Consider the following 18418-nt stretch of genomic DNA (forward strand, 5'->3'; position numbering starts at 1 on the left):
GGAAGCGAGAATGGCCAGACTTCCTCTCACCTATTTTGGTCATGTTGTCAGAAGGGACCATTCCCTGGAGAAGGATGTCATGCTTGGTAAGGTGGAGGGTTGATGAAAGAGGGGGAGGCCTTCAACGAGATGGATTGACACGGTGGCTGCAATGATGGGCTCAAGTATAGCAGGCATCGTGGAGTTGGTGTGGGATCGGGCAGTGTTTCGTTCTGCTGTGCATGGGGTTGTTATGAGACAGAAACGACCCAACGGCACCTAACAACAACAACAATAGCAACCCTGTTGGGTTTCTGAGGTGGTAAATCTTTACAGAAGGAGATTTCCCATCTTCCTTCCATAGAGTGGCTGGTGGGTTTGAAACACCAACTTTTGGTTAGCAGTCATATGATCCTTCAAAATCTAAAGCAATGATCTTAGCTCAACTTTAGCCACATTTAGTACTATAGATTGGTGACACCAAAGTCTTCACCATTTCCCAAATATGCCATTGTTTCCAAAGTCCGTGACTTTGCAGATGCTGTTCATTCTAACTGAAATACATTATTTTCTCCCTCTGAACTATTATTTACCCATTAAAATCCAGTTCAAGTACCATTTTGGAAGATCATCCCAACAGCTCAACAACTATTTGTTGAATCAGAACTCTGTGTCACAGCTGTGCTTCCCTGTAGAGAGTGAATCACACCTTTCTTCACGCTCCCTTGTGACAAAGGCCAGGCCTCCACCAGAGAATTACTTGAACATTGGATAATGTTTCATTCATCATTATATTCTAATGCTTAATTATGAACAAATAGTTAACAAAATCTTTTTACCTTCTCTAAAGGAAATCTCTGGTAGTATACTGCCTAAGGCATTTGACTGCTAACCAGAAGCCTGGCAGTTCAAACCCACCAGCCACTCCTCTGAAGGAAGGCTGGGCAATCTACTTCCATAGTGATACTGCCTCGGAAACCCAAGGAGGGGTCGATATGAATTAGATTCAACTTGACGGCAGTGAGTTTTTTTTTTTTTTTTGGTTTGGTAAAGGAAATCTAACTTTGGGTTGACTTTGTAACTCTTTTTACCCTGATCGCATGTTTCCTGGTTTGCAGCCTGCTGAGTGCCATATATGGCCAATGGTAGCCTTGTGAGTCCAGATGTCTTGTGAAGAAGACTTTCTTAGTGGGCACTGTGCCAGCCAAGTGTACAATATTAGTACACATTCAATGAGTGATCGAGCCACTCGCTCATTCAAGGTTCAAGCTCTTGCCTTAGAGAAGTTCAGATAAACACAATTTCCATTTTTTAAACATTGAACTGTTTGTGTTCTCTCTTTTGTTTTCTCCCTTTTCCTTCCTTCCTACCTTCTTTCCTTCCTCTCTACCTCCTTCCTCTTTCTCTTTCTCCCCACCTCTCCTTCATTTGCTCCCTCTCTTTATTCTGTCTCTTTTTACAAAAATACAACCTCTAATTGCAAAATAGTATTTTTAATACATGAAAATGTTTGAGACCACACCATACAGTTCTTTTGTTTATTTATACAACAAAGATAAGCAAAGATAAAGGCAACTTACTTTAACTAGCGCTCTCTTGATGACGTTGCCAATGTCTTGCCGCCACTCAGGAATGTCAGGATTGTGGTAATCCAGATTAGGGGAGAAGGATAACAGCTGGGACTGGAAGTATTCTGTGAGGAGAGAGAGTATGTGAATGAGCCTGGGAGGTGGGGATGAGTGAGAAGGTAACAGGTGAGGGCACTCCATAATCTCTATGCAGTTGGGTAAGGCCTATTCTTTCATGTGTTCTCAGCTATAATTCTTCATTTTAAGTCTGTTTCTCAGCTTTTGAAAGAAAGAGGGATTTGGTGATTGGAAATAGATTTGTTCTTCTACCAGTTTTGCTAGTTCCTATGACTGTAAGCTCTTCTTCTCTACGAAGAATATTATCTGAAATAAAATATAAGTATTAAGCCCCAGAGAAGGAGACCTTTGCTATTGTAGATGGTATGATACAGAACTGACAAAATCTTTAAGTTGGGCTTTTTTTCTTTTTTTTTTTTTCAATTGTGATTATAGTGAAAATTTACAGAGCAAGTTAGTTTTCCATTCAACAGTTCATACACATTTTGTTTTATGACACTGATTGCAGTCCCCACAGTTAACATCACTCTTCCCACCTCCTCTTCATGTTTATTCATTTTCCTTTGTCTTTCTTCCCTATCCCTTTCTTCCTTCCACACTTTATCCCTGGGAAATCTCACTGAGTGCACACCTCCCTGGTGTTACTGTTCACCTTATAGACCTGTCTATTGTTTGGCTGAAAGCTGAGCCACTGGGGTGAGCCCAGTTCAGGCTTGAAGGTTGTCTCAGGATCAGAGTCTCAGGATTTCCACCAGTCTCTATCAGTCTTTTTTATGAAGGAAGCCTTTTCTCTTCTCCTTTCCTCAATTCATTTTTCCATCCTACTAGGAGTTGCCTGAGAGCATTAAAAAGTAGGTGGCTCAACTTTAACACTATAGTTGACACTAGAGGGGTACACGCTCCTGAGAACCATCGGCCGTACAAAATCAAAAGAGCAGCTTTTGTGCAGGGATAAAGCTGAGAAGGCAGGGCAGAACAGAAAGAGGGAAAAATGGAAATGGGAAACATAGGGAAGAACTGGAAAGAGTGATGTTACACTGTGGGGATTGTAATGTTATGAAAAAAATGTGTATGCATTTGTTGAATGGAAAATCAATTTACACTGTAATAAGAAGTTAAAAAAAAAGTAGGTTGAAATATCTCTTGGGTCTAGGGCATGAGTAAATTTCTGTTTCTTGGCCATATGATATATATACACAGTTGTGTTCACTTTGGGATAATTTATCAAGCTAAACACTTCTCAGGTACCCTGGCGGCACAGTGGTTAAAGCACTCAGCTGCTAACCAAAGAGGTTGGCAGTTTGAACCCACCAGCCACTCATTGGGAGAAAGATGAGGCAGTTCGCTTCTATGAAGATTTACAGCCTTGGAAACTCTATGGCAGTTCTACTCTGTCCTATAGGGTTGCTATGAGCTGGAAACGACTTGATGTTAGTAAGTTTGGTTTGGTTTAAACACTTATGATCTGTGTACTTTTCCGTATAAATGATACACTTCAGTAAAAATGTTTACTTAATTTTTTTTCCAGGTGCCTGATCAGAGAGCCTCGGCAGCAAGTTTGTAGAGACATAGCAAAGGCCTTTACCTGGGGCAAGGCTAAGAAATGTGGCCTGAAGCTTACACATCTTAATATAACTTTCTAGAAAATTTAGCTATAGTGGCTGTCCCTAGGGGTCTGGGGTAGTTTTTGTGGGATGGAACAGAAGCACAAGCAATTTCATTTAAAACAGTAATAATTAAGAACGGTTCTCTATGATTAAGAAGATGGTGGCCTGCCTTGCTCCATCCACCCTTATGTTTTTGGCCTTATTCTCAAGCTTTTGCAACCAACGATCAACAAACTTTGCAGCCAACAATCAAGAAAACTCTTCAGTTGTGCATAATTCACTCCATTACCTGGGCTGTGCATTCTGCAATGTTAAGGACCATGACCCCTTAAGCTGTTGGAATGAAGGGCCCCCGTCCTCACCAAAAGTGGGTGTTGCACACGTGTTGTTGATACTACATAGGACATCAGATCTAGCCCCTTCTATGACAATTTTTCCAGCTGAGAATTCCTTAAACCTATGATAGTTTTCTCTGGCTAATGAGAACCCCAAACAGGTTGTGGTTAGGCACACCAGAGGGACAATAAATGCGTCTGTAACCTCCTTGTCCTGGAAACTCAGTCTCTCCCAGGAGCCAGGTATGCCTCCTCAGGAGGCAGCCTTAGTGGTCCCTTGTGGCTTCCTTAATTTCCCTATGCCTGTAAAATTTCCAGAGCAGTCACTGATTGATATTAGGCAGGAGGGGGCATCATGGGACAGTTTTCAGGGCTTACCATGAACTTTGATATCTTTTGTGTCCTGGATGAGGGCGTTCGCAGCAGCCACCTGGACCGTGATGGTGCTGGAGCCCTCTGCAGGAAATGTGAAGGAAATGCTGCTTTCCAAGGTGATGAGGGGCTACAAGTGAAAGAAGGAAAAACACCCATTTAATCCTCTGTGCTGCCACACATTTGTCTTTTTGTCATACTATGCTGGCTTGCATGTTGCTATGATACTGGAAGCTATGGTGGTATATTTCAAACACCAGCAGGGTCATACATGGTGGACAGGTTTCAGCACAACTTCTAAACTGAGACAGACTATGAAGAAAGGCATGGCATTCTATTTCCAAAAATTAGTCAGTGGAAACCATATGGATAACAACAAACATTGTCTGATACAACGTTAGAAGATGAACGCCCCCTAGACTGGAGACACTCAAAATACACAGTGGCCAAAACAATGTACTCCAGCATATCAATGATCATAAAAATGGCCCAGGACTGGACAACAGTTCCTTCTGATGCACACAGGGTTGCCAAGAGTCAGAACCCACTTGATGCCAACTAACAGCAACAAGTCCTCTGTGAGATACCAGACTTCCTTCCTTTCCTATAAACCTCAATCTGTCACAAATGTGCATATCATTTGCATACCCCAAGAGATTCTAACTTGAAAAAAGACAAAAATAAAATAAAATTACTTTACACATCTCCTAAAACTATAATTATAGCCAGTATTCAGGGAGAGTGTTACTATACTAGGAAAACATTGTAAAATGTTAATCCTGAGAGATAAAGATAAGACTGGACACCTTGCACTCTACAAGTTATTGTTCCTTCTCTTGGGGCAAAGTAGAAGTGGCTTTTGTCATCTGTTCCTGATGGCTTTGTAAATAGGAGATCATTTATCTTTTTCCCTACCATTATGTCTTTTATCTTTTCACCGTGTTCCAATAGACTGTGAGACTTTTCCGAGCAGTGATCATATTTTACTTACTTCTGTATCACCCATAGGGAACTCTTGTTGTTGCTATGTGCCATCAAGTCAGACCCAACTCATAGCGACTCCTCCTTAGGTTTCTGAGGCAGTATCACTACAGAAGTAGATTGCCCCCCATCTTCCTTCCTAAGAATGGCTGGTGGGTTTGAACTGCCAGCCTTCTGGTTAGCAGGCATGTGCCATAGGCAGTACGCTACCAGAGCTGCTATAGGGAACTCTGGTGGTGCATTAGTTAAGTCATTTTGTTTTAACCAAAAGTTGGCAATTCGAACCCACCAGCCACTCCATGGGACAAAGATGAGGCAGTCTGCTTCCATAAAGGTTTATAGCCTTGAAAACCCTTTGGGTAGTTCGACTCTGTCCTATAGGGTTGCTACAAGTTGGAATCAGGTTTGGTTTTGGTCCAGTTTTGGTTTGGTATCACCCACCCTTGGCGCATTGCCTTGAATGTAGCAGAAAATAAATCTAAGTTGGATGCGTGGCCATATGACTGCCTTTTTATTTCTATTTTTTTTAAATATCTGTTTTTCATCACAAAGCAATTTTAACTTTTGCAAAAAAAAAGTAGGAAAATATATAAACATGAGCATCTGTGATTATTTTCAAATTTTTTTAAATTCCTGATCATTGTAACAGATAAGGGGATCCCTGAGGATAAAGATAGAAATAGCATAAATTACTTCCTTTTCCCCGTGAATCAGGAGCTTCATAAAAAAGCAGGTGCTTATTGGAGAGAAGAGATTGTAAATCTTAATACCCAGTCCATCCTAAAGCCCCATCCTCTCAAGTTCTCTGTGGTTTGGAAGTAAAGACATAACAGTAGGCGGTAGTTCATAAAGAGATGTCTCAACTGCAGATGAGCAGATTCCCTCTCCTCTGGGTGTTAGGATCACAAAAGGAATAGAGTCATGGCTTGGCCACCTAGGGGAGGTATGGAGCTGCCTTGTAGGAGTGGGTGCAAGTCAGCACCCACACAGCCTGCCCACATACTCTCAACTTGATGCAGGCCTGGGTGCACATGCACAAAGTCACACAGAGGCTCAGAGTGACCGCTTACAGTATCCCAAATGGCTACCAGACTGGAATCCTTTCTAACTCAGGATTTTCAACTGGGCCTATGACATAAAAATTTGATGTGTCCTGTTTCAAGATTCTATGGCTCTGTTTTATGGGCAATTCTGCTGCAAAAGACTTCTTTAAAGTGTTAAAGAGCAAAGTTGCCATTTTGAATACTAGGGTGCATGTAGCCTAAGCCACGGTATTTTCAATCGTCTCATATGTGTGTGGAAGGACAATGGATAGGAAAGACTGAAAAAGAATTGATGTATCTGAATTCTGGTGTTGGTGAAGAATATTGAATATATTATGGAGTGCCAGAAGAAGACCAAATCTGTGTCGAAGAAGCATAGTCAGAAGTGAGGACAGTAAGACTTTGTCTCATGTGCCTTGGACAAGCCATCAGGAGAGATCAAACCCTGAGGAAGACATCACACATAGTAAAGTAGAGGGTCAGCCAAAAAGAGGAAGACCTTCAATGAGATGGATGGATACAGGATCTTCAAAACTGGACTAAAATATAACAATGACTGTGAAGAGCATGCAAGACTGGACAACATTTCATTCTGTTCTACAGGGGGTTTCTCTGAGTCAGAGACAACTCCAAAGCTTCTAACAACAATATTTTATGACCAGGCTGGTGCCTGGAGTTGGGTAAAATTAGAGATATTGCCATAAGTGTCTGATACTCTTTTTACTCTGTTTGCTAAATGAAATGAGAAAGAGATACATTCCTTTTCTCAACTAAGAGCAAACCTCAGGGTTCATGTACTCATCTCCACATTTTTTTTTTTTTTTTTTTGTGACAATACACACAAGGGTGAGGCCTTCTGAGTTTAATAACAGATGAGGAGAAAATAGGTTCAGTCATGTACATCAACTTCAATGGGTCAACAGGGGATACTGAGAGTCCTGTGTTGAGAAGGATGCTGAATTCAAGTTGGGTTCAGCATCACAACGTCTGCCTTGGGATAAGGGAACAACAACATATGTACTCGAGAATTGTCATCTGTAGGGTAACAGAACTGTGACTTGAAAATGGATGTATTACTATTTTAATAAGTGACCTTGGCAATATCTGCATCTATTCTAGGTGAGCCTCAATTTTTTTATCTGCTAAATGAAGGGTTTAGGTTAGAAGATCAATGAAGACCATTCAGTGATCAGAACCTATGGGATTAATGAATGGCTTTAGGCAAACTTTTTGGTCCCTACTGGTCAAACCATTAGGTTATATCTGTCAGATTTTTAGTTGCTTCAACATCTTAATCATATTCTTCAGAAGGAAAATGAGATATTTCTATACATTCACCCAGAAGGCTAAAATAAAAACAAAAATGGTATTACTAAATATTTCTGGAGATGCAGGGCAACTGGGACTCTCATACATCTTCAGCAGGAATACAAAATCATACCATTTGAGCAGAAGTTCTTGTGATCTTTTATTAAAATTAAACTAATAGTAACTTATGAGCCAGCATTTCAAATCCAAGGCATTTGGTTATGAAAAAATACATGTACACACACATACACATACACACACACAATGTCCATAACATCTTATCCATAAGAGATGAAAACTGGAAACAGCTCAGGAACTCATTAATAGGAAAGCTGAATAAAACTATAGTACATTCATACCATGAAATACTAGTCAGCAATATACAAGAATAAATACTGGTACACATAAGACTCTGGATGGATTTCACAACTATAGAAAGGGATAGAACCCTTGAACAAAAGAATTCACACTGCATGATTACACTTTTATGAAGCTCTAGAAGAGCATATCTAATTCTATGGTGGGAGCTCTGGTAGCGTAGTGCCTAAGGCACTTGACTGCTAACCAGAAGGCTGGCAGTTCAAACCCACCAGCCACTCCTCAGAAGGAAGGTTGGGCAATCCTACTTCTGTAGTGATACTGCCTCAGAAACCCAAGGAGGGGTCACTATGAGTCGGGTCCGACTCAACGGCACATAACAATTCTATGGTGGGTAAAATAGAACATCGGTTGCTTCTGGGGATTAAGGGTAAGGATTTACTGAGAAGGAGATGGGAAAATTTTCTGGAGTTACAGTCTATACTCCACAAAAAGATCAGATACTTTTGTAGGAGTTTGGGTTACACAGGTATATATACATTTGTTAAAACCCAGAAAATACACACTTCACATTTTGGCATTTGATTCCTGATACCTTTTACACCCCTTTAAAAAACAACCATAAACAACTATTTAACTCTAGTTTATGATCTCCAAGTTTAAGCATTCAGTAAAGTATTTATGTATATCTGAAATTTATTCTGAAATGAATAAAAAAAATTAAGTTAGTTTGATGAGTGGATAGAGGGGTAGACAGATATGTGATGCATAGTAAATGTTAATGGTGGACTCTAGATGGTGAGTGTGTGGATGTTCACTGTGAAACTCTTCAAACTCTAAGGTATGCTGGAAATTTTTCATAGTCAAATGTCTGGAGAGAAAGAAAACAAGAAAGTAAATACTCGTCGTGTTTTTATTTCTCCTGCCTCCATGAATTAGTCTCTCTGACCATGCCTATATTAATTGCCTTTCTGTTTGTTGTTGTCTGGTACCTCTCATCTCTTTCCACTTCTCACCAGCAGCCAATCCCCTCGATGCTCACTCAGGTTCTCTCAGGGGAACCTTCACTACTGCCATGGCATCTCGTTCAGCACTCTCAGCCTCCCCTCCTTCTCTCCCACATTCTTCTTTCCCTAAGGTTTGGGTGCCGAGCAACATCTCTTTCTGGGAGGAGGGGAATTCCTTCTGGCCCAGCAGATTGGATCATCTCCCCATATGGCTGCTTCCCTAGAAGGTCCAAGGGCCTAGCAAGGATCTGGGGCTGCAGGACAAGGCGAATGCCATCTGTGGTAGGAGGGATCATGCCACCCACCAGCCAGTCAGGGCACCAAGCCATAGAAAACAAGCTTACTGAATGGGAACACTTGGTCCCCAGGTTGCAGGACACAGACTTCTGTGTGAGGGAAATGGCAGGAGCTAATTTTGTTTTCCAAATTGCTTTTGTTTCTCATCAGCTGTTATGGCATCATGGCCAATTTCACCTTCTTTGCAAAGCTGGAACACTCAATGGGAATCTTGAGTTCTTTGTTGGCCATCAATGCCTGGTGCCCAATGCTAAATTAAATCCAGTATTTGAAGGTTCATTTACTCAAATCTACTAGGAAAGCAGGCACATTTATTAAGCCAGACTCTGTTAATGCCAACAAATTGGCCTTTCAGAGCCCCACAAATCCAACAGGCGGCCCACTGACTTCTCTACTTCTGTGTTTTATCCAAGCTGCAGGGCCAACCCACGGTGAGACCCACTAGAATAGTACTTCATCTTCTGCAGAGGATGTGGGCTGTCTCCCTCCCCACTGAGAATCTCTCATGTGCGACAGGTCACATATTATCCACTGAGCCTAGCAAGAAATCGACAAAGCTCTGAGTGACTATTTAGTTATGAGATTTCCACTTGACTAATGGAACAGGGAGCAGCAGGGAAATCTTGGGATGCTGTTTCTCTGATGCAGTAAGTCAACTTAATACTGATAGGGTAAAATCTCCATAATTTTAAATATATACCTTGATCAAAGCTGCCATTTCCACATTGGAGAGACCATGCAATCACTATGCTTGCCTTACTCTAAACCTTCAGCAGATTATATAGCAATCTGTGAAAACTGCTTATCAAATGCAATGGAAAAAGCAGAATATATAATTGTGGATAGACTGTGATTAGAAATATGTAAAAAGAATCTGGAATACACACAAAAACCAGAAAAAAAAATGAAGGAAAATATTAATCCTATGTTATGACTACAGGATTAATGTGAAAACTCTCAGGTTAAAAAAAAAAAAAGTCCTCAAATATGCAAGTGCACACAGACATACTTAAACACATCCATCTTACTTTCTAAATTATGACTAACCATGAATCTGGTTCTATATTCATCACATCTTAAACCTGAGTTTCTATGATATAATAAAAAGCATGCATTTGTTTAATATCCTGGCATTCAAAGTCACATGTCAACTGTCCTCCCTTTCTTTCAGTTTTTCCTCCAGTGTCTGCTCAAATGAATCCTCGACTCTGTCTGAGTCATCTACATGCACTACAACCATTCTCAAAGGCTTACTTTTACATACAAACCCCTTCCCTTCTCTCTGCCTCAATTCTGCTTCTCCTTTAATGGCAGCTCAAGACTAACTTTGTACATAACTCATCCCATGACTAACAAAACCTGCATCTATCACACACTAGGCTGCTACACTAGGCCAGTAACAGTAAACTCCTATTGTCTTACCTTGTTAGATGTTAAACTCCTATTCCCAAGTAGACCATAGGTTTCTTTAGACACACTGGCATTTATACTGCTATGTATTCCTCAGAACATCTAGCATAAAATATAGGCTCTTGAGAAAGATCTATGGATCTGATGCAACTTAACATCTCCTACTCATTGGTTTGTAGTTGTAAGACTCAATAGTTGAATTTATAGAATGACCACTCTCTTCTATTTATATGCATATCATCCTTGCTCATCATTATTGCATGTGTGTTGATATCGCTTCCTCATCTAGAATGTAATCTTCCTGAAGGCAGTAGGGACAATGTCATAGGAGCTCTTCTCTCCTTAACAGCACCAGGGAAAGGACTGGTATAAAGCAAGGCCAATTAACTCTCATTCACAGGTTGATTTAATTCATGCATCTGGGTGAACTAGTTCAATTTACCCAGACACAAAACACATACACACATATACACCAAACACCACCTTCCAAGGTTATCAGCTAAAGTGTTTTCTTTGTAAAATGGGGTATATCTTTTATCAGTGATGTTCTGAGGATTAAATGAACTAGTATATAGGAAGAACCTGGGATGAAGCCAATACTAGGAATAAATGATCAAAATTAACATTATTACCTTTTACAAGTCAGTTTTCCAGTCAAAAGAAATCTAATGAGCAGTATAAAATCCGAGCACTCAAAGATGCCCACTCACTTCCCAGTCAAATACAGCTAGTAACCAGAACATCCGGGAGGAAAGCAAAGCAGCGTGAGAAATTACAGCACAAAGAACACCCTGATCTGTGTTGTTTCTCAAAGTACTTACGAATATTTGAATTTTCCCTATTAAAATAATGAACCTGGTAGATAGATGGCGTGTCTTAGTCAAGTATGTGCATGCGTAGCTTCATTAAAAAACTCACCGCCATCAAGTTCCTTCCAACTCATAGAGATCCCATAGGATTTCCAAGGCTAAATCTTTACAGAAGGAAACTGCCTTGTCTTTCTCCCACAGAGAAGCTGGTAGTTTTGAACTGATGACCTTTTGGTTAGCAGTCCAACACCTTAACCACAATGCCAGCAAAGCTCTTTTAAGTACTCCATATTGTCAGCATTTAGGAGCCCTGGTGGTGCTGCGGTTGAAGCACCCATCTGCCAACCAAAAGGTTGGCAGTTTGAACCACAAGCTATTCCATGGGAGAAATAATGAGGCAGTCTGCTTCCATAAAGAATTACAGCCTCTGAAACACTACAGGGCGATTCTGCTCTGTGCTATAGGATCATCATGAGTCAGAATCAACTAGATGATGACAGTGGGTTTTTGGGTGGGGATTGTCAGCACCCTATGTCCCCAGTATTAACCTATCAGAGAAAGCCGAACCTTTGTGCTATTGCCGAACCACCAAAAATAGGTAAGGGTCCCCAGTTGACTGGGCCACACGACTGCACTGATGTTGACCTCCTTATTTCTTATGGCAACAAATGGAACTCGGAGATGAACGTGCTCCACAGGACCTAGGGGGACAGGAAAAACAACATCAATGTTTGTATTCCTGGAACAAGCCCTCAAACTTTACCGTATTCTCAGATTCTTAGTTCCTATTACAATCCCCTATACTAAATCAAGGATCACAAACTCACACATGTTGGGAGGGGTGTGTGTGTGTGTACTTGAAATAAGCAGTGTGCATAATAGAGAACTTAAATCTGGTTTCACATTTTTTTGAGTGACATCTCAAGTCAATTTGCATCTGATGAGCCCAGCCAGGAATGCTTATGAAGCTCCAGTCCAAGGACAAAGCTAGTTTACTAGACATTTAGCCAATAAATACAAAGATAAACAGCAGTCTATTTCCTTTCTGATGCTTGGCCTGTATTGTGATTTGGGGTCAACGTATTATATGGAGGGCTCTTCCATTATCTTCAATTGTTAATTGGTTTCCATCCTCTTCAGCAAATGGCCATTGTGCCTTGTCGTCGGCAGGACATAGTGGGTGTCATTCAGAAGCTGGAAAGGCTTTTCACAAAGGGGAAAAAGCACATCTCTCTAAATCAGAGAAGCCAATGCCATGTGCCAAATAATAAGAAAGCTACTTGAAAAGGATGACCCAATTTCTCTTCTTCCCTCCTAAACTGGTATAAGCGGCTCCAGGGATTGGCCTCAGGCCTAAGGCAGTCACCTGCCACACACAATGCTGTCAGTTTGAGCCTGCCAGAGAGCCGGGCTGTCTCTTTAGGAGCTCTGGTAGCATAGTGCCTAAGGCACTTGACTGCTAACCAGAAGGCTAGCGGTTCAAACCCACCAGCCACTCCTCAGAAGGAAGGTTGGGCAATCCTACTTCTGTAGTGATACTGCCTCGGAAACCCAAGGAGGGGTCATTATGAGTCGGGACCAACTCGATGGCACATAACAACAACAACAACAGTTCTAAACCAGCAAATAACAGAACACAAACAAACATCCCAAACCAAAACCAAACTCACTGCCATCGAGTTGGATCCGACTCATAGTGACCCCTCCTTGGGTTTCCAAGGCAGTATCACTATGGAAGTAGATTGCCCAACTTTCCTTCTGAGGAGTGGCTGGTGGGTTTGAACGCCAGCCTTCTGGTTAGCAGTTATGTTCCTTAGGCACTATGCCACCAGAGCCTATGTATATTAAGTGAGCATTTTAATTCATTTCTAAAATAAAATGATGAGGGAAATGCTGATGGAAAAAAATGTCAATTTGCCAGTGTTGTATTATAAGGTGGACATTTTTTTTAATGGGCATTTTTCTGAGTCTCACTTGGCATAGTCCATGTCATAGGCGATTTTATAGCGGGAGTGAAGGTGTTTGGATGGGGTCTGCTGTTTGGGTAGGGAGACCAGCCATGCCCACTTGCTACTGCCCAGACTGCCCTTTCCTAAACAAGCAACAAGCGGTCAGAACTCTATGTACTGGCAGCCTGAAAATGATCTTTCTCTACAGCTCTCTGATCTGGTCCCAGATACAGGCTTCTCAAGATTTTTTTCTAGTAAATGATTCCAAACTTGCCATTGAAGGTGTACATTTGGCTGAAAGTCTGATGAATTTTAGTAAGGCAGGTTGTTTAATTATTTTTGTATGGTTTGCTTGGTTGCTTGCAAGAGTGAAAGAACACAAGTGAGAGAAAACAGAGTACTTTCATTGCTTCATCTACTTACTGTTTTAGAGGTTAATCTTATCTCTTTTGATAGTTTGTGTTTTACTGATCAAATGGGAAGAGGAAGAGGTAGCAGGAAGGGGTCCTTGGCTAGACCACATCCTACAAGGGCAATGAGAAGATTTGTTTCTTCCATTAACATTCATTCTTCCCTTGCTGAGAAAGGGACCCCTGTTATTCCCAAAGACTCTCCCCCAAAAGGCATGACGTCCATCCCCCATGTCAGCTAACAGAATCCTAGGCTTGTTCACAGGTAAGCAATGCAGCCATGCATTGGAAATTCTCCTTTGCCTTCTGTCACTCTGGGGCATTGGCTGAGCCAGAGCTACCACTGTCAGATACTTTGATGTCCCAAAAGATAAGTGGAGGCCGCCTTCTTCCTAAACTCATGCCAAGAACAAATGGGACAGAGCTTTTGTGAAACAGACTACCATCAAACAGAATCACATTTATTCCTGCATCTGGACAAAGAGTATTTGGATAAAAAGAATCTTCAGGAAGAATGACATGTGGCACATTTTTAGGGCAATGAATGAAAGCCAGAAGCTCTAGGTATGGATCTGGGAGATGAAGGCGGAAGGATTTCAGATGGGAAAGTGGCAAACTCCTCAAATCTTCACTGTCAAATAGTGCTTCTTTTGATACAAATCTAATAATCTGTGCGAGATTGGTTATTATGGGCAGTGAACGACGACTTTTGTTAGCTAATGGCCCAAGGTGAGGCCAAGAGCCGTTTCCACTATCATAACTGTCTGGTAAATGCAGCCATGATTGATTTGGAGGGAATTATGAGCACGATAAAAGTTTCAAGGAACATTTCCTCCTTCATGCACATAACCCACAGTATAAACCTGCTCTGTTCTGTTGTGTTTTTTTGCCACTAAGACGCATTGGTCTTCATGCCCTGTGGACAGTACTCTTGGCAGAAACAGGGACGTGGGTGGGGCAGGTTCTTGGAATACAAAAAAGTTCTTTTTCTTTCATTGTCTTCATTTTGAAATGCAGCAGATGCATCAGGTAGAAAGTTAATAGGAAGTGCTTAGTAAATATTATAATAACAGGTAACATTCATCATGTGCCAAGCTGGGTGGTAAGCAGCATTATGTGTACTATATATGAAAGAGTTACCATAGCAGACCAAAAGTGCCATCCATAGGAAGGCCTGGTGGCTGCGTTGGCCTCTGGCTCATGAGGTCTTGGCTCTTAGAATGTTCCCAGTCAATGGTTGACTGATGTAAATGAGAAGGATCACTGGGGCTAGATGGTTTGTGCAAATGGCATGGTTTATGCTAATAATTTAGTTTAGGCTGTACACCTACTTTCCTTTTGGGAGTCTGAATTTTGGTACATGCTAAGCAGAGGTTGCCTATGTGACCAGCCTCTGATTTGAAAAAATCCAAAACAACAACAACAACAAAACGTGGGCACTGTTGAATCTCAAATGTGCTACCTTGGTAAACATTTCACATTTGCTTTTACAGCCTGTTGCTGGAGGACTTTAGCATGTCCTGTGGGACTCAGTGGGGAAAGGACTCTCATAAGCACAACTACATACTGAGTCCTGTGAGTCCTAGTGACTCACCCAACCAAGGTGTGATCTTGGAGACCAGTGATACATACACATTAACCGATTCAATCCTGACAATACCCCTGTAAGCTAAAGTAGGAAAGTGAGGAATCAGGTTGGAGAAGGCTAAGAAAGGTGACCAAGGTTAAACATTTAGCAAAGTGAATGTTCAGAATTCAAAGGCAATTGAATTCTTGCTCTAAAAACTTTGCTCTACCAAGGCATCTGACTGGGGCTGCTGGTACAGATTAATTGTAGAGGGTATGGTATGGCTATCACCACTTTGTCTATTTCTGGCCCATTTATAGCAGCACTCCTCTTCTCCTCTCATCAGAACACGAACTTGGCAAAGGCAGGCCATATCTGTATTATTGTTTCCCCATTGCCTAGCACAGTTCCTCCCCCACGTTAACAGGTCGACAAATGTTTCCGAATGGATCAGTCAATAAATAATCTCCGGGTGTTTTACTTATGTTTCCTATTTATGGTCTCAAGAGCCCTGTAAGGTCAGGTTGCAGCCAGAATTGAACCATTTTAAACCTGGAGTTTAGAAAGGTCCAGACAACAAGTAATTTATTTCATGGCCACATACCTTGGCACCTTTAGGGGCACAACTGACCTATGTGCTAGGACTTCTCCATGCACATCTCCTACTGCTGCTGGTTTCTGCACCACTGCATGACCAGAGAGTTAGGGCATGTTTACTGTTTGCAGGGATCTCCTGCATGTGGGCTCTTTATACAGTGGAACTTACATTATCATTGAGTTGATTATAGGGAAGGTGCTCCTTGTATTCACTTAGAACATTCAAAAAACTATTTTCACCATACATATTACCTGAAAACGATTAGGTAAGTAAGTAAGAACCAAAGAAGTCCTTAGAGCCATGAGTATCACTGATAGAGATGTGTTGTTGCTGTCGACAGACCTCAATTCATGGCCACCGCATGCACATTGGAATGAAATGCTGCCTGAACCTTTGCCATCCCAGGATCGGTTACAGGTCAGACCACTGTGATGCATAGGGTTTTGCTGGCGGATTTTCAGCAGTAGATAGCCAGGCCTTTCATCCCAGTCAGTTTTAGTCTGGTAGCTCTGCTGAGACCTGCTCAGCACCCAAGTAACTAGCAAGACTCCACTGCCAGATGGTGGTGGCTATGGGTGAGATACACTGACAGGGTATCAAACCAGGCATTCCACATGGAAGGCAAGACTTCTACCCGGAACCACCAACGGCCTCAGTAGAGGCAGAAGAAACAAACACCATCAGCCCCATAACAGTGTTTCCTTGACCTAACATCTTGAAACCATTATATCTGCTACAATTTGAATGAATCAAGTCCCAGGACAGCAAATATACAACATGCATCCAGTGTAAGCAAAATCTTTCAGAACTTCAGCAGCTGTTTGAGTTTGTGCCAAGCAACAGCCAAGAGTAATGAAATAGATTCCAGGGCAAAAGAAAAAAAAAAAAAAATCTAAAGTGATTTTAGACTTGTTTACACATGGAATGAACTTGTGGTAACACTGAATGTAAGAATTAAGTTCTTTTGTGTGTTTAGATCTACATTTTAAAAATCTAAACATGTGTTTCTTTAATCTTTCTTTGGCTCTTCCAGCACAGATAAGAGTTTACTTTGATTTGTGCTGCCTTCGTTCATAATGGTTAGAAAATTAGCCTGAAGCCATTACCAGATGGTTTCCATATCTTGTATTTTCAGGAGTCTCTGAAGCAAAGGGAAGGAAGGGACTGTCATATGTGCACACTCACACAGCAGAGTGGAGCAGAAAGGGAGGGAGCTATGGGTAACATGTTATCCAAAATTCCAAAATAGTCAGTTGACTTCAGGATTATGAAGTCTGAAACAGAGGAGTTTGTTGAATACATATCTTAATCTTTGCATCTGGGTCACTGAACCCCACCAGGCTCAGTTCTGAATCTCTGGATGTTTGGACAGAAGGAGTTATCACCTGAAAGGAAAAGTAAGAAAGAGGCTGGTTCATGTTACTTACAAACCACGTGCAGGAAGAGGACAGCTGTATCTGAGCCCAGGCTGTTCTCTGCATAGGCCGTCACCTGGAAGATCCCTGCGCTCTTGTAAACGTGCTTGATGCCGTCCTCGATGGGGCTGAAGTTAGCATAGGACACGGCAATCCCGTCCCCAAAATCCAGCTGGATGTTTGTCCTCTGGAGATCACCCTGTGGGAGGGAAGAGCATTCAAATGGTCTGCCGGACTCCTACTTGATGCCTCCTTCTGTAGCTTCAACATTGCCCTATGGGGACTCACTCAGGGGGCTGAACACCCTTCACACAATTAACAGACTCCTGTTAGATATCCACTGGGCACCGTGGACAGTCCCTGTATGCCCAAACTCAAGGGCAACCTGAATCCGGTGACAGTGGCAGCAGTGGGTAAGGGAGTGCTTCTGTGAAGCTCTGAAGTGGGGAGAGTAGCCAAGGGCTTCTCCGACTTCCTTAGATACATGGTTCACTTATTAATCTTCAGTAGCATCACCACCATCATCATCTTCATCATATCAATGGTCAACACTTACACAGTCTCTTGTCAATGCCAATCAGTTAATCCCCTCACAACTTTATGTAGTAGAAAGTATTATTACCCCCATTTTAAAAATGGGAACAGAAATAAATTAAGTAGTTAGACCAAAGTCTCCTAGCTCAGGCAGTCTGGTTTCCAAACTAATGCTCTAACTACAATGCTATAATTACAAGTGTTCCTCTTTCGAGTATTTACTATTATGTTCTCAGCACTAACCTAAATAATTAACCCATATAATATCCTCTTCAAAATCACCCTAGGAGGTAGGAGGACTGTTCCCATTTTACAGATGAATACTACTGTCAGCCTGCTCTATTGTCCTTGCCTTTCTTTAAACCTATCTAAGCCCTCATCCCTCTGAAGGCTTTTCTGACCATCCCAGCTCTTAGGGACCTCTGCCTCCTGGAGGACTGAGGGTCTGTGAGACTGATACTTACTAATCTGAATGCTGCATGGTCAAACATTTTTTCAATGTTTCATATGCACGTATCTTACCACTCCAAGCAGATGCTTGCCTTCTTAGTGCCAGTGCTGAACCCTATTCTTTCTTCTTCCCCTGACCCCCATACTGGGCCAACATGCTGGATAAAAGCAATGAACCTGGCCCCAGAACAAGGATCCAAGATGAAAAAGAAGAATTGGATCTTTTCACTTATATACAAAGACGGCTGATGGAGGAAAGGGAGACATACATCTTTCTGAAATTATGAGCCAATCTTTCTGCCCGGTGAATGTGCATTGATCACCATTTCTCTTCCTGTCTGCTTCCCCCATGGCAACCCAGATGTGATGAAATATTGATAGGT

At 41.7% G+C, this 18418-nt stretch overlaps 1 protein-coding gene across 1 annotated transcript in view; it reads right to left on the reverse strand.

Moving 5' to 3' along the window:
- Positions 1 to 18418, reverse strand: part of SORCS3 (sortilin related VPS10 domain containing receptor 3) — an 830399-nt gene that overhangs the window by 19332 nt on the left and 792649 nt on the right. Inside the window, exons 19-22 of the mRNA XM_007939862.2 lie at positions 17064 to 17250; positions 11680 to 11813; positions 3946 to 4069; positions 1560 to 1672 (exon numbers count right to left, since the gene is read on the reverse strand). Coding sequence (XP_007938053.1) covers positions 1560 to 1672; positions 3946 to 4069; positions 11680 to 11813; positions 17064 to 17250 — 558 coding nt within the window. The remainder of the gene's footprint in view (positions 1 to 1559; positions 1673 to 3945; positions 4070 to 11679; positions 11814 to 17063; positions 17251 to 18418) is intronic.

Source organism: Orycteropus afer, unplaced genomic scaffold (genome assembly GCF_000298275.1).
Source record: "Orycteropus afer afer isolate SDZICR_OR568_19922 unplaced genomic scaffold, OryAfe1.0 scaffold00064, whole genome shotgun sequence".
In the NCBI taxonomy this organism is placed as follows: domain Eukaryota; kingdom Metazoa; phylum Chordata; class Mammalia; order Tubulidentata; family Orycteropodidae; genus Orycteropus; species Orycteropus afer.